This window comes from Tenrec ecaudatus, chromosome 10 (genome assembly GCF_050624435.1).
Source record: "Tenrec ecaudatus isolate mTenEca1 chromosome 10, mTenEca1.hap1, whole genome shotgun sequence".
NCBI classification, from domain to species: Eukaryota; Metazoa; Chordata; class Mammalia; order Afrosoricida; family Tenrecidae; genus Tenrec; species Tenrec ecaudatus.
The window spans coordinates 78135122-78151268 of record NC_134539.1 but is presented as its reverse complement, the minus strand read 5'-3'; the positions used below and the strand labels follow the sequence as shown (position 1 = coordinate 78151268).

General features: G+C 53.2%; 1 protein-coding gene across 2 annotated transcripts in view; it reads left to right on the top strand.

Moving 5' to 3' along the window:
• The window catches only part of MIGA2 (mitoguardin 2), a 32449-nt gene that overhangs the window by 8601 nt on the left and 7701 nt on the right, over positions 1 to 16147 (top strand). For both annotated transcript variants that reach the window (XM_075560665.1, XM_075560664.1), the window contains exons 7-11: positions 10837 to 10954; positions 11981 to 12081; positions 12576 to 12691; positions 15622 to 15694; positions 15904 to 15990. In XM_075560665.1, the coding sequence (XP_075416780.1) occupies positions 10837 to 10954; positions 11981 to 12081; positions 12576 to 12691; positions 15622 to 15694; positions 15904 to 15990 (495 nt within the window). The remainder of the gene's footprint in view (positions 1 to 10836; positions 10955 to 11980; positions 12082 to 12575; positions 12692 to 15621; positions 15695 to 15903; positions 15991 to 16147) is intronic.

Here is a 16147-nt window from a genome sequence, read left to right as displayed (position 1 = left end):
TGCTGTCCAGGTGGGACAGGGAGATAGGGGGGAATGCCCGGGAGGAGGCGGCGGCAGAAACCCGCCTGCGGCAAAGTCTCCAGCGGCCTCGGCTGCGTTCATCAGCTGTTTCCGTGTGCGGGCAGCACAGGCACCCGAGGACCGTGTTGGGCAGGAGTGAAGGGAGATGTCTTTATTCCCCAGACGGTCCGTGGCTTCTTGTAAAAGCAATTACGTAGCAAGCGTGTCTTGTGAAGTCGGCATGAGCTCTTGACACGGACGCCAACCACAATGGAATCAAACATTGCGTGAACTGTAGCGATTTCATGGGCTGAAGTTTTAAAAAATAGACCACCAGGCCTTTCTTTCTACTCTCCTTGGTAACGGGGACAGTGACAGAAGTAGAAGTGGGAGAGAGAAAATTTAGGCTCTTGTCACACAGCAAGGGGGGTTGTGGCCACCCCCACCCCCACCTCTCTGAAGGCTGGTGTCCTTGAGAACACCTAACCCGAGTCAGCTGTGAAGTCCCGTTCTGTGTCAAAACACCGTCGAGAAGTCGATTCCAACTCACAGGGATCCTGGAGAGCAGCGGTTCTCAGCCTCGGGGTCACCACCCGATTGGGGGTCAAACGACCCTTTCACAGGGGTCGCCAATTCATAAAGTAGCAAAAGGACCGTTATGAAGTAGCAAGGAAAATAATGTTATGGTGGGGGGTCACCACCACACGAGGAGCGGTGTGAAAGGGTCGCAGCCTGAGGAAGGTGGAGCTCCTGACACTAAATCTCTGTATAATCAGCTTCACCTTTCTTCTGTGAAGCAGCCTGTGGATTCGGCCCACAAACCTTGAGGTTAGCAATTTAGTGTTTACCCAACGGTGCCTCAGGTGCTCGATAAATGATCTTTACTGTCAATGTTACTGACAACTAGAACCCGCCGTCCAAATAGAAACAGTTTGAATTGCTCTAGGTATGTTTCTGTGCTATCGTTTCTTCAGCAGTTTTACCCCAAACCCAAAGTCAGACCTGCTGCCATCAGCCGATTCCACGTCACGGCATCCCGTGGAGAGGTCCTACAGCCTCGTCTTCCTCCCGCAGAATTGCTGGTGGGTTTGAACCACTGACCTTGCGATTAGTAGCCCAAAGCTTACCTGACAGCGCCAACTGAAATGTAATCATTCACCATGCAAGTCACCAACTGAAATTCTACCAGCTTGTGACATAGACACCAATAAAACTTCTTAAGAAATCTCTTTTAATAAGTTATACGGTCCATTGGCTTTTAACACATGCAGATTTGTGCATCCGTCACCACTGTCCAGTTTCAGAACTTATTCACCACCCCCAGAAGAAAGCAGAGCCCCTTTGCAGTTACCGCCTGTCTCCTGCGCCCCCTGGAAGCCATGTCTCTACCTCCTGTCTCTGGGCCTTTCGTGTTATATTTCATGGAAGCAGAGTCACATGACAGTTAGACACGTGAGGCGGACTTTTCAGGGTCTGCCCATGTTCTGGGATGTATATCAGGAGGCTCTTCCTTTTTCAAGGCGGAATAATGCTCCACTCTGGGATGAAGGTCCACACTTTGCTTATCCATCCATGAGTAGATATTCGGGGGTTTCTACTATTTGGCTGTTAAGGAAAATACTGCGGTGAAGATGTGTGTGCACATTTTTGTGTGACCATGCTAAACTTTTTGTTCACTGGGTTTAAACTCACCATTTTGTGTCCCCATCCAGTGGTGTCGGAAGGTTCCATTTCCATCACATTCTTGCCGACACGTGTTACTTTTCATTTTTGCATTACGAGTATCCTGGTGGCTGTGGAGGAGCTGTGTCAGGCAGCTCACAAGGTCAGCCTTTCAGATCCACCACTGCTCCAGAGAACAGCTGGAGCTTTCTGCTCCGGGCAAGATTGGTGGCTGTAGAAACCCACAGGAGCAGTTCCTCTCCATCCGCGGGGGGCGCTGTGAGTCAGAATCCACTCTGCGATGGTGAGTTTAGTTTTTTGGGTGGATGTGAAGTCATAGCTCACTGTGGTTTTGGTTAATATTTTCTTGGTAAATAATGATGCTTGTTAAGCATCTGATCATTTGCATGTTTTTACTAGGGTAAGGTCTCCAGGTCCTTTGCCCACTTAAAATTTTTTTCCCATTCTGTGTGTTATCTTTTCAATTTCTGATGGTACCCTTTGAAATAAGAGTATTTTTTTAAAAGAAGAGTTTCATTTATTCTTTTTTTTTTCATTTATTCTTATAACAATCCATGCATCAATTGAATCAAGTGCATTTGTACATGTTGCCATCATCATTTCCAAAATATTTTCTTTTTATTTGAGCCCTTGGTATCAGCTCCTCTTTTTTCCTTTCCTATCTGTACCCTCTCACCCTTGTGAACCCTTAATAATTTATAAATTATTATTATTTTGTCATGTCTTATACTGTCTGATGTCTCCCTTCACCCACTTTTCTGTTGTCCGTCCCCCGGGGAGGGGGTTATATGTAGATCCTTGTGTTCGGTTCTCCCTTTCTACTCCCACCTTCCTTCTACCCTCCTGGTATTGCTACTTTCATCATTGATCCCGAGGGGTTTATCTGTCCTGGATTCTCTGTGTTTCCAGTTCCTATCTGTACCAGTGTACATGCTCCGGTCTACTGGATTTGTAAGGTAGAACTGGGATCATGATAGTGGGGAAGAGGAACCATTAAAGAACTAGAGGAAAGTTATATATTTCATCATCACTATACTGCACCCTGACTGGCTGGCTCGTCTCCTCCCCATCACTCTTCTGTAAGGCAATGTCCAGTTGCCTACAGATGGACTTTAGGTCCCCACCCGCACTCCCCCTCATTCACAATGATAAGATTTTTTGTTCTTTGATGCCTGATACCTGATCCCATCAACACCTTGTGATCACACAGGCTGGTGTGCTTCTTCCATGTGGGCTTTGTTGCTTCCCTGTTAGATGGCCGCTTGTTTACCTTCAAGCCTTTAAGAAGATCCCAGACACCCTTGTAAAAGCTGGGCCCCGTCAGCTTTCTTCGCCACCTTAGGTGATGCACCCAGATGGTCTGTGAGATTGTGTTGGGAAGGTGAGCATCATGGAATGCCGGGTTACTAAAACAAAGTGCTCTTGTGTTGAGGCAGTACTCGAGTAGAAGCCCAGTGTTCATCTACTACCTTAATACTTAACGTATAAATATATGTACATAGACCTATAGCCCTATAAACATACATGTGTACATGCCTGTTTATACCTCTGTAAATGTCGTTTGCCTCCTGGTTCTTTCCTCTCTTTCCTTTTACTTTACTTCTGCCCCAAGATCAAGTTTGACCTTCATACAGCTCTCTGTGCTTTTCCTCGGCTACATTGTACTTGATTGTGAAACTAAGAGTTTTACATTGTCATGAATTGTCTTTTTTTTTAATGTCATTTGTGCTTTTGTGTCATTCAAGACCATTAATCTAGCCCAAGGTTATGAAGATTTACTTTCAAGTTTAAGTTTTCCCCCCCAAGAGTTTTATAGCATGATTTCTTATATTTAAACCTATGTTCCATTTGAGCTCATTTTTGTATATGGTTTGAGGTAGGGGCAGCCTATAAATTTTTTTCTATAACCATTTAAACCAAATTCTTGTATCTAGTAGATACAGTTTGATTACCTAATTTATTTCTATTAAACAGTATGTCTGAATGTCTTTATTTTTACCTGTTTTTTTTTAAATTTTTTGTTTTTTTTTATACCTGTTTTGTTGGCACTTCATCTACGTAACACATGATTCAATAGTTCAGTCCTATCAGTCAGCCCACGATTCAATAGTTCAGTCCTACCAAGACGATCTGTACAGTCTTTGCCACGGTCAGTTTTAGGACAGTTTCTTCTTCCTTGTACTCATTGTTACTTGTGTAATTTATTTTTACATTTTTGGCCAAAATACACACAGCAAAACATTTTCCGTTTGAACAACTCGGTGTGCAGTTCGCTCTTCCTGTTGTTCCGCCATTGTTTCCTGTGTGGTCGTTCCCTTTGAAGTTTGTGGGGAATGGTTAGGACAACGGCCTCATGTACCTTTGGCCTATTTCCCCGCAGAGATAGCCTCTTGTGCAACTGGCTCAGTGCAACCCCCAGCGTGTTGAGCCCTGACGTGGTCCACGCATCCTCGTCAGAGTTCCTCACTTTCCAGTGCTGTGCTTCGTGTGTGTCCCTGACAGGACAAGAGGCTTGGCTGAGTTACTTCACAGCGAACACGGGTGGTGGCCTTGGGTGGTGTAGGATCCCCCTCCCCCCACGTATCCTTTAAACGACCCCAGTACCTGAGCTCTCACTTCTAATAGTTTCTAAAAGGCTTTATTGCTCCCATGCGCTCATTGTAAATAAGCAGTGAAGCTCACAGTCCCCCCCGTGCTTCTTTCTCCTAAGTTGTTTTCTTAGCATGTAATTCATAGACCTTACAAGTCAGTGGTGTGAATATATTAAGGAGTTCTGCAGTTGCCACCACAGCCCGCCCTCTTTGTTCCGCTGCCCATTCCGGTTAGCTCCCCACGAACTCCAACCTCCAAACCGAGCTCACTGCCACTGAGTCAGTGCCGCCTCAGAGTGAGCCCTGTGGGCCCCGAGAGCCCAGCCTTTCTCCTGTGGAGCTGCTGATGTTGTGAACCACCGACCACAGGGGTCACTACGCCACCAGGCCTCCTGCCTCAGGGAACTATTCATCTCCTTACACGCTCCATGGATTTCCATATGCACTCGAGTATAAGCTGACCCGAATATCAGCTGAGGCACCTAATTTTGCCACAAAAATGACATTTAAAATGTGCTGGGAAACTCGGCTTATACACGAGTAAATACGGTACCTATCCTGAATTTCATGTAAAGAAAATCATAACCCCCCCCCAAAAAAAAAAACTCCAAAATAAAACAGAAAAACCTCAGTCCAAAGAAAACAGAAATAATAGAAATGAGAACAAATTACTAATCAGTCAAAAAGGAAAATAAATGGTAATATGCCAAATTTTGACCTAAGTATATCTGCAGTCATCCACCTGACATGCTGGGCCACTCACTACAAAGTTAGCTGTTCGAAACTACCAGCCGTCCTGCGAGAAAAAGATGAGGCTCTGTGTCCCTGTGCGTGAGGTCAACTTCCCTGGAGGAGCAAAGCCAGTGGTCAGCCCAAGAGGTCAGTCCAGTCCCCTTCTGGTCTGGTTCCTCCTGACCTGTGGAACAGAAGGCAGCAAGAAGACGTGTAGAGGGCAGCAGGGAACACACAGGTCCTGCGGCAGCCCTGTGAGCCCACCGTCCTCCGTAGTGCGCTGATGGCTGCTGGGGTCAGCAGGCAATGCCACAGGAGATTGAGGGGTCAGACATAAGACCCAGCCCCGGGAGAAGGCAGAGGGCCAAAGGGGATTCAGCTCTGCTGGGTCTCTTTCTCAGATCCATACTTACCCCAAGGAGGGCAGTTGGCCACGAGCCAGTGGATAGGTTGGTCCCACCTCTGCCCTTACCCAGGAGCGTCAAGTGGACATACTCCCTGGCCAGCCCACCCATCAGGAATTGCAGTCTAGGAAGCCACAGGGCCACATAGGGCGTCTCTGCACTAGAATCTACCGGATGGGAGTGAACTTGGAGTTTTAGGAATCCACTTTCTAGCACACTCAGAGGTCAGGATTATTCACATCACCAGTCTGAGGTAGGCCAAAGGAGGTGTAATCGACATGGGGACATTGCAAGTGGATTTTTGGCGACATTCTTTTTTCCTGATATAAGATGTGTTCTTCATTCTTCTAAGTTTTTACTAACGGATACATCCATCCTTTAAACCAAAGCCTATCCCATGCAGTTCTGTTCCTTATTTTGGTTTAATGATACATTCTGCTACAAAGAAAGCCTGTCACACCCGTGGGAACACAGTCTGAAACAGGAGCCGGTCGGTCTGGAATGAAGCCAAGGGGGCACCCAAGGGAGCCCGTGCGAACTCCAGGGCGGCACCCAAGGAAGCCCGTGTGAACTCCAGGGGGGCACCCAAGGGAGCCCGTGTGAACTCCAGGGGGGCACCCAAGGGAGCCTGTGCGAACTCCAGGGCGGCACCCAAGGAAGCCCGTGTGAACTCCAGGGCGGCACCCAAGGGAGCCTGTGCGAACTCCAGGGGGCACTGAGGTGGGGCTTTGCTGTTCTCGAGAAGCGCTTGCCTATTCTTGTTAGCGGTTCCGTTTTCCTTTTCTTGTGATTCAGGTGAGGCCTTCCTTTGCCTAACTGTTCATTGTGAATTAGGTGAAGGTGTGAGAGGGAGAGTGCATTTGGAGTTTATTCTACCAGGTCAGACTGTTCATCAAACTTTCTATTTAGAGGTTCTGAAGAGATGGCGTAACGGTGTGCGACAGAAAAGGCCTGATTGGTGGCAGACAGTGACTGGTTTTGCCACCACGACAATGCACCTGCTCACGCAGCCATCTCAGTGCCCCAGGTTTTGGGCCCCAAACAGCCTGCCTCTCTTGCCCCACACACCTTACTCACCTGACCTCACTCCATGTGACTTCTTTTTGTTTCCACGAATGACGGGACTTGAAAGGACAGTGATTTGAGGACGTAGAAGAGGGGAAGGAAAAACGAGGGGGGTGCAGTCAACCATCCAAACAGATGTTTGAGAAGTGTTTCCAAGAGTGGAAGCACAGATTCGACAGATGTAGGGTCAAGGAGACTACTTTGAAGGTGGTGATAAGGTTGTTTTGTAAAAAACTTTACATATATAACTTTGGGGGGGAGTTCCCACTTTTTGGGGGGTACGCCCTCATATATTAACATTCCTATGACTTCTTGGCCTTCTGGCTAAGATCAAGTGTGTTATATTAGTGTTCTCAGTTTTTAATGTCCTCAAAGTTTTCACAGCTCCACTTGTGAGCCTAATTTAAGTCCTACCTTCTTTCAAACAGTTTGTCTTTTCTTTTTCCACGAAAGGGGTGCATGTCCCTGTTCCGATTTCTCAGCAGTGTGCATTCTTCAGTGTGGGCACAGAGCTTGAGGCTGCCCCAGGCCCGTCCCTTCTTCTACCTGGCTCTGTGTACTGTGCAGGGTTCTGGGGTGAGGCCCCAGCCTCTGAATAGATCGAGCTGCAGATCCAGGCACTTCCCAGGCACTGCCCCAAGGGGGACACCCTGCTGGCTTAGTGGTTACAAGTTGGGCTGCTAGCTATAAGGTCAGCAGTTCAAAACCACTAGCTGCTCCTTGGGCGAAAGACAAGGCTCTCTACCCCACCCATAGGGTCACTGAGTTAGAACCGATTCGATGGCAGTGAGTTTGGTGTGGAATGTAGTCTCAGCCCATGTGGGTGTTCCCTTTACTCCAGAGGTCAGGGGGAAGGCCAGGGAGTGGTGATGTCATTATCGCTGCTTTGCAGGCAGGTCAGCTGAGTAGAAGTGGCCGGTTCAAGACCTCACAGCCTGTGAGGGACACAGGGAAACACCAAAGCCCATGTGGATGCATGTCCCCAAAGGGAAGCCCCAGACAAGCAAAAGGAGCACAGCTTGGTCATCCCACCACCCAGAAGGGACCCCCGTTGTGTAGGGTGGGTCTCGCAGACGCCCCCCTTGGACTGTGTTGGGGTGGCATTGTGCACAGGGTTTTCACGGACAGGTCACTGTGCTCCCAGGCTCTTATGGCTCACTGTCCATCGCGTTAGGAGCTCTGGTGATGTAGTGGCTTTGGGCTGCTAACCATAAGGTTCTGGGGGCCTTCGATTCCCGTAGAGTGACAATCTCTGAAACTCATCACAGGGGCAGCTCTTTCCGGTCCTCCGGGGAATTTGTGTTTTTTGGTCCTATCACTTTTAACTCTCCCTTCTTATTTTATGTGGACACAAACAGTTTCCTGACCAGGAATGGTCAGCTTGGCTTTGACCTCTGAGCAGAGATGGGCTCTGCTGACGCTTCACGCTCCCTCTGCCTTTTGAGTGAAGCCTGGCCCCGCCAGGACGAGCACAGTGGCCAGTGGGCTCTGCCAGGCTCTAGCTGGGTGGCTGGAGCCAAGCACTTGATGGGGTGATGGGACGCCTGGTCAGGGATGTGCAGCTAGTGAGTGGCAGCCACTCCATGGTTACTGGCCCCTCTGCATTCTGACTTCTCCCAGCCGGCCCTTTGTCTCTTCCCCGGGGTACGGTGACCTGCAGGTGCAGGCTCTGGCAGTCTCTGTGGGAAATAGAATTGGGCCTGCCCATGCCTCGCCCTTCAGCCCAGAAGCCTCTTGAGCTGGCTGAGTAGTGTCCTCCCACCCACACCACGCCCTGGTCTTGGGGGTTCTGGGAAGCGCCCAGCTTGTGCGGCCCACTCCTTGTAGGAAAGTGCCAACAAAGGCCCACCCAGGCCTCTGCAGGGCACCTCCTCCCTTCACTGCCCTCCGTGGAGGCTGCTGGCTGGCCCCAGAGTCGCATGAAGCTGGAGTCCTCGCTGGCCCTCTGACAGCGACCAACACCTATGAACTCTTTAGTTCCACTCCCTGTGCTTCACAAGAGAGAGGTACAGCGGCTGAGCCTCAGACGGGAAATGCTTCCCAAGTGTCATACATACATGACCAGCCAAACCAGCCCCTCTGCCAGCGAGCGGATGCTGGCGACCAGTGGCCCAACCTGGGGCTTCTGAGCTTGTCAATCAGCCAGCCTTCTCTCTCTTCCCCCAGAGGAGCCTGATGGTTTGAGCCGCTGACCTTGCGGTTAGCAACCCACTTGACAGTGGGCTTTAGACGCAGCTGCTCTGAGCTCCACGCCATGCCCCCAGCACAGGGCTGATCGCAGTCCTGACAGTCATCGCCGGGTGATGTGGCCGCGGGCCCGTCTTCGCTGACTTTTCCCTGAAGCCCTCGGACGCAGCCACTCTGGCCTCCGAAGGCGGCAGACAAGGCCAACAGCCCAGACTTGCGGAATCTACTTGCTGAGGTCTCCCAGTTCAGAAGGCTGGTGCCAAATGCGGGGCCATGGCTGCTATTGAACCACAGAGCGAATTAAACATTTTCTAGAGGCCCATGAAAAGTCAATAAGAAGCGTGCAAAGTTGAATGCTATACTTCACATAAGCTCATTTATCCTAAATGTATCCAAAGTACACTAGGCACGTGACAGTTGGACATGGAATGAGGAAGACCAGATCAGGCTCGCTGCATCTGCATTGAGGTGCTGGGGAAGAATGCGGGAGGTCCCGGGGCTGCCCACGGACAGACATGGCCAGTCGCTGCTGCCGCCAGGGGCTCCCACCCCTCTCGACTGTGTGTGCAACGTCACAACCCTGCTGCCCACTGATGCAGCCACTGTGTCTGTACCCCGCACGGAGGGCCTGCCTCTCTCGCCACCCCCCTGCCGAGCAGGACGTCCTTCTCCAGGGGCCACCCCCCTACCGAGCAGGACGTCCTTCTCCAGGGGCCACCCCCCTGCCGAGCAGGACGTCCTTCTCCAGGGGCCACCCCTCTACGGAGCAGGACGTCCTTCTCCAGGGGCCACCCCTCTACGGAGCAGGACGTCCTTCTCCAGGGGCCACCCCCCTACCGAGCAGGACGTCCTTCTCCAGGGGCCACCCCCCTACCGAGCAGGACGTCCTTCTCCAGGGGCCAAAGTTCGTAAGATGAAGACTCGCCATCGCTGCTGCCTCCGCGGAGCCCTCCGACCGTGCTTCTTCCGTGCACGTGGGCTTGCCCTTGCCGCGGTCCATGGTGCTTTCAGCGTTCTAACGCCTCCATGCCGCCTCGGTCTCCCTCAGTCCAACTTCCACGCGCCGTTCAACACGTGCTGTGCAGCAGATTTACCTAGTGCAGTACATCTTTGGGTCTCCCGACTGCTGCGTCCATGAGCATCGGCTGTGGGTCCAAGCAGGACAGCCTCCCTGACAGCTGTGTCCTGTTCTCTGCTTAGCGAGATGTTGTCTGAAGGCCCACCTGTGACCACTTTGGTCTCCCTTATGTTGAGCTGTAACCCACACTGCAGGCTAGAAGCCGTGATCTTCACCTGAGGTGCTTCAGTTCCTCCTCACTTTCAGCAAGCAAGGTGTGTCATCTGCATACCGCAGGTGAAGGAGCCTTCTTCCAATCCTGATGCCATGCTCTCCACCGAAGAGAAGCTGGGTTCCGTGAATGCGACTAGAGGGCTCTGTAAAGGCCAGGATGGTGGGACTTTGTCTGAGGGCCTTTGGCCTTGTTCTCAGGGAAGACCAGTCCCTGGAGAAGGGCATCCTGCTTGGTGAAGAAGGGCGGCAGTGAGCAGCAGGAAGGTCCTGGACGGACACGGGGGCTGCACCGTGGGCTCAGGCGCAGGGACAGTGGTGAGGCTGGGGCGGGACCAGGCCGTATGCAGAACCACCTCGTGACGCCAGCATGGTCGTTTCAGCACGTCCTCGATTTTCTAGAAGTTAGACACCCACCCCCATCTTCTTTATGAACCAGGAGCAGGTTTGCAATGCCCATCGTCAGTTGTAACAGTTGTAACAATTCACTCATGTTTTGCTTCAGCCTGTCCCTTGCAATCCCTTAAGGTCCCCTCACTGCACCCACGACCTTGCCGGGTGTCCCATTTTCTGTCCTCCTCTCCCGACCCTCTGGATGATTCCTGGGTCCATACTGCTCTTTTCATGAAGGGACACGGTCTTCCTTCCTTGGAAAGCCATGGCCAGGGCCACGCAATGGACACTCAGGCCTCCTCTTGGTGGACTGGCCCCGTTTCTAGGGCCCCATCATGTCATGCAAGGGTCAGGGTGTACCTCTCTGGAACAGGGAAGGCGTAGCTCTGGGGCTGTCCCCAGGGGTCTGGCTTGGGCCACAGCAGTGGTGAGGGATGGGTCATTCCTGGGGGGCACTCGGAGGCCTGGGTTGATGGCCACTGCTTCCACGCAGCCGGAGTCACAGCGCAGGGAGTTTGCGGAGAGGCTGGAGTCGCTGCTGCACCGGGCCTACCACCTGCAGGAGGAGTTTGGCACCTCCTTCCCTCCAGACAGCATGCTGCTGGACCTTGGTGAGCTGGGTGTGGGGTGGGCGGGAGATGACCAGGCTGGGACTGGACTCGGGCAGCACATCAGAACCCTCAGTGTCCTCAGCCCTCCGATGCCATAGCAAAGGCGAGGCCGCTGAAGCCCACTCTGTGAGGCAGGGAGGACGTGGGCTTCCGGGAGGCCTGGGAGTCTGGCCAGGGCCCCTCCCCTGCCTTGCTGAGGGTCAGCATGGGGGCCTGTGTGCCACCACCCCCTGACAGGGTTCCCAGGCCTCTGTGTTGAAGGCTCTTCTCTCGACCTGCTGGCTTTTAGGCAGGCCCTGGGTGGGTGGGCGGAGGGGTGGCTCCCTGGAGATTTGTGTGCAGGGCCAGGAGCAGACGGGCAGTTGTGGGCCTCATGAGGTCGTCATCAAATGTGTGACATCATCAAATGTGGTTGCATGACTCATTCCGTCAAACAGCCAGCGTATTCCCAGTGCCCCTGGGTCCCCAGTCCTGGACCAGGGCTGTGACGCAGAGTCCTGCCTGGGGGGCTCCTCCTGGGGTCAGGTGCTGTGGCTTGACTGGTTGACCTGCCCCCCTGCTTTCTCACCACGTGGCCTCAGGGTGGCTTTGCCAGTGGGACACCAGGCTTCCTCGGGCCCCCTGCGGGTCTCTGGTCTTTGCTCTTGGTGAACATTTCCCAAGCACCTGCAAAGGTGCAGACCCGGCAGCCTCTGTAGAAGGGGACAGGGGCCGAGTGAATGACCCCTGTGGTGTGGCCAGAGGGCGAGATGGGGAGGGGCTATGACTTCCCCGGGTTCACAGCACAGCTCTCTCTGGTCCCAAAGAACTGGGCCTCAGGGTTCCAGGCAGATGCCAGCCCCTCCCGTCCCAGTGATCTCGGGTCACCTCTGGGTGTTATGGGGCTGGAAGGAGGTGGAGCACCTGAGCCTAGAGTCCTCACAAAGAGGCAGCTCTGCAGGGACCCCAAATGGACCTAACACCCCCCCCCCCATTGCCGTGAGGCTCTGAGGGACGTCTCAACCCCCCCCCCCCTTCTCCTTACAGAGAGGACCCTCATGCTGCCCCTGACCGAGGGCTCCCTGCGTCTGCGGGCTGATGACGAGGACAGCCTGACCTCTGAGGACTCTTTCTTCTCCGCCACCGAGGTGACGCCCGCCTGGCCGGGCTGCAGTGAGGCGAGGCTGCCGGGACAGGGAAGGCTTTGCCTCTGGCGGGAGCAGAATTTGTCAGTCACCACGTGCTGCTTTCTGGGGGGCTCGGCCTGGTGTCCAGGGAGGCAGAGGCCTGAGATGCCCTGATCCTGGCTCTGTTAATGAGAGCAGGGAGGTCCCTTGCTGTCAGCTGCTCCCTCCCCCATTGACCTCACTGCCTGCGGACAGTCCGCTTGTGGGGTGGCATGCTCCCGCCAAGGCCCCTAGGCCAGGCCTGTTGCCCTCTTCCTTTTGGGAAGGGCCCCTGGTTCCTCAGACCCTCTATTGCTGCCCCGGGTCAGTGCTCCTTCTGACCTAGCCCCTGAGAGGCTGGCCGTGGGGGGGAAGCCTGAGGGTGTCCCCTGCTGGCAGGCAGACACAGCCGACTGGCCTCTGACTGCTCTCCTTCCTCCTCTATGCCTCCCCTCTCCCTCTCCCTCGCCCCCCAGCTCTTCGAGTCCCTGCAGGTTGGCGATTTCCCCATCCCCCTGTCCAGGCCTGCTGCTGCCTATGAAGAGGCCCTGCAGCTGGTGAAGGAGGGGAAAGTGCCCTGCCGCACCCTTAGGTGAGCTCACGGGAGGGAGGAGCGGGAGGCAGGTGGGATGAAGACTCAGGCAGGCCGAGGGCCAATCGCACCAGCACCGGGCACCAAAACAGTCACATCGGTGCACTGATGGAGTAATAAGTCAAGCATATGATCGTGGTCCATACTAGAGGTCTCTAAGTGGTACAGCTTCCCGACGCTACCCCTTCCTGGCAGAGGTTAGGAGCCCAGGCTTTGCCCTGGTTCTTCTGCTTGCTTGCACGTAGCGCGGGACACGGCCCTTAGCTGTCCAGTGTCTCTGTAGTTATGTGAGCGGGCTTTGGAAACTCATGGGGAATGGAATCGAGAACGAACTCTGTGAAACCCCCCCATACCGGCGTTTCTTCTCCAAGCCTCGTAGCTCCTCACGGAGTGAAGCAGGGATCAAGAGTCCTTCCCTTTTTCTAAATAAGAGTGGTCAGTGATCCTCTCCCTGTCGATGTCCGTTAGTGGCTGTGTCGACCTGGGCCCTGTCCTGTTCCATTATTATTTTTTAATTGTGGAATATAACAGATCGAGGAAGTACGTAAAGCCCTGCCCTGTAGCTCGGTTCATTTTCAGAAAGTAAATATCCAGGTCAAGGAACAACACTGACAGTGCCCCAGAAAGCAACCACTCCCACACCCCCCATTTCAGGCCCTTTCTTTCCTTTTTTATAATCCGTCTTCCCCTGCCTTCACCGTGGTCTTCACAGCCTGCTTCTTTGGGTGGGGAACCAGTTTTCTTGCTTCTCTCTGTATTTGTCTGTGGGAGGTGGCTGCCTTTGCTGAGCAGAGTCATGTTGTCCATGTTGGACAGGTCCAGCCTCGTGCTTCAGCGTCGCAGAATACCCCGCTGCATGCTGTGTACCCGTGGGTGCTCACCTGCCCCTCACAGAGGAGCCCCTTGCTGGTTTCTGCCTTGTTGCTGTTGCGGATTGCCCTGCAGTCAACGTGGGTGGGTGGGTTCCGTTCCCTCTTTCTTTGGGTATATGTCAAATACAGGAGCTGGGCAGGTCATTTGGGGTTTCAGTCCACGCTTGCTCTTTATGCCGGCTGTCCACTTGGGCCGTCTCACCGGCGGGCATGAGGGCCTCGGTCTGTCCGCAGCCTCTGCGGCGTTCGTTGTCTGCTTTTGTGGAACAGAGGCGGTCTCTCCTCCGCACTTAATGACGGCAAGCATTTCTTCATAAGACTATTGGCTGCCTGGCCGTCGCCCTTGGTGACTTCTCTGTTCATGTCTTCTGCCGGGGGTTTATATTTGATGTTATTGATTTTTGCGACAGATTTAAATATCGCTGGCTCACAGTGTTCAGTATGATTGATAAAAAGCACTCGAGCAAGCAACCTCACTGTCTCTTCTGTTCACCGAGGTTTGGGTTCATCGAGGTGTCTCCGTGCTCTGTAGGTGCTAGAGATGCACTGCCAACATCGTCTTTCGATCCGCGGGTTCTCTACTCTTTGATGAAGCGAGTGTGCATGTCTGTCTTCCGCCGCGTTGGTGTTTTTCATTATGTTCTGGGGAGCACTTGCATTAGTCCTTGTACGGGGACCCTTCAGCGTATCCGTTGTCCCATTGATGATCTGTGTAGTCATGTCACGTGATCTTGAGTTCATGCTTCTCTGTGCTCCATTACTGCTTGTTTCTGCTTTTGGACCAAGACGGCACGTTTTGGTGACCGCAGCTGCCGAGCAGGTATGAAAATAGGGCCGTGAGGTCATTTGCTTCAACTTAATGTTCCTTTTCAAGGTGGTCTTGGCTTCTGCATTTCTTTTCTATTTCCGTAGAAAATTTGGAGGCGCTTTGTCGCGGTGCACACATTGAAACCCTGCTGGGGTTCAGATTAGGGCTGTGTTGGATCTGTAGATGCACGGGGGGACCCTCCCAGTATTGAGTCTGCTAACCCACACATGTGGTCTGCCTTTCTATTGACCTTGTCTTCAATGCTGCTCGGTGGTTTGTAATTTTCAGAGTAGAGGCCTTACGCCTCTATCGTTAAATTGCTTCCAAGGTCTCTGACGTGTTTAAATTTCACTTTATTGTGTTGTGCTTTAAAGGACAGGTGACATCCCCCAACCCCCACTGTCCAACCAGACTTGGAGGGGGGCAGTGCAGGTGAGAGTTAGCATTCATGCTGCTCGCGTTGGCTTGGCCCTTTGGCCCTTGAGCATGTGGGATGGCCGAGGTGGCCATGTGGGCCACATTGGTGTGGTTTGGCGGAGGAGGGGGAACAGAGGACCGAGAACCGTGCAGACAGACTCCTTTTCTGGGCTCCAGTATTAGCGTCCGAGAGATCCCACAGAGATTTAGCTACAGGGTGGGCCGGCTGTGGCCAGAGAGAGATTGGAGGTCACTTGTAAAGCCAGGCCCATGTCACTAAGCGTTCTCTGGTTTTAGGTGAAACCAGGAAAGTTCTGTTCTTGTTGTCTCTGCTGCTCCCCGAGTGAGCTCTCCAGGAGCGATGGGCTCATGAGTCAGCCTGGTGTGGGTTGGCTCCTGAAAGCAAACGGTCTGCTCCCAGGCAGCAAGCTAGAACTTGGCTTTTGGAAAACAGCTCCCAGACCAGCATGGATGTTTTATGTTCACCGACTGGGAACTTGACGGCAGCTGCGGTCACTTGGACAGTCTGACTGCCCGGGAGTGGGTGGGAGCGCCCTGACCTGATGTTCTCCTACCTGGGAGCAATGTAGATCATTAGCCCACAGGGTTCGAGGCTGACTTTGACCTGAAAGAGTCCCTCAGCCCCCACCGCTGCCAGTGACCAGGCCACCAGACTGTGTCCAGTTGCATCCTCAGAGAGCATCCAGTCAACTTCTTCCTTCGGCCCAGGGAGGGGCAGGCACCTGCTCCAGGTCACGCCCATCCTGACCCCCACCCCAGAGGCATTGCAGGAAGGAGACAGGCAGAGGGACACTGTCTATTCTCCCTCCCAGGACAGAGTTGCTGGGCTGCTACAATGACCAGGACTTTCTAGCCAAGCTGCACTGTGTCCGACAGGCCTTCAAGGTGGGTGGGGCTGTATCTAGGGGGTTAACATGGGGTGGATGGAGCTGTGTGGGGGGGGGGTGGAACCAGGCATGCCCATGTCTACATGGCGACTCCTGCAGACTGTGCCTGGCTCCTCTGTGGGATGAGGCCTCTGTCCACCTCTCCCCTGCCCTCTCCACGGGAGTGGGGGGCCACCCTGCCCAGTGGCCCCTCCTCTCCTTCCACAGGGACTTCTGGAAGACAGCAGTAACCAGCTCTTCTTCGGGGAGGTTGGCCGGCAGATGGTGACGGGCCTGATGACCAAGGCCGAGAAGGTAGCGGGGGTGGGGCTCTCTGTTCACGCTTCCTTTTTTATTACTTTTTTTGAAGATCATTTTGTTGGGGGCTCTTCCAGTTCTTAGGACAATCCATCCATCCATTGTATCAAGCACATTTGTACATATGTTGCCATCATCATTTTCTAAATACTTA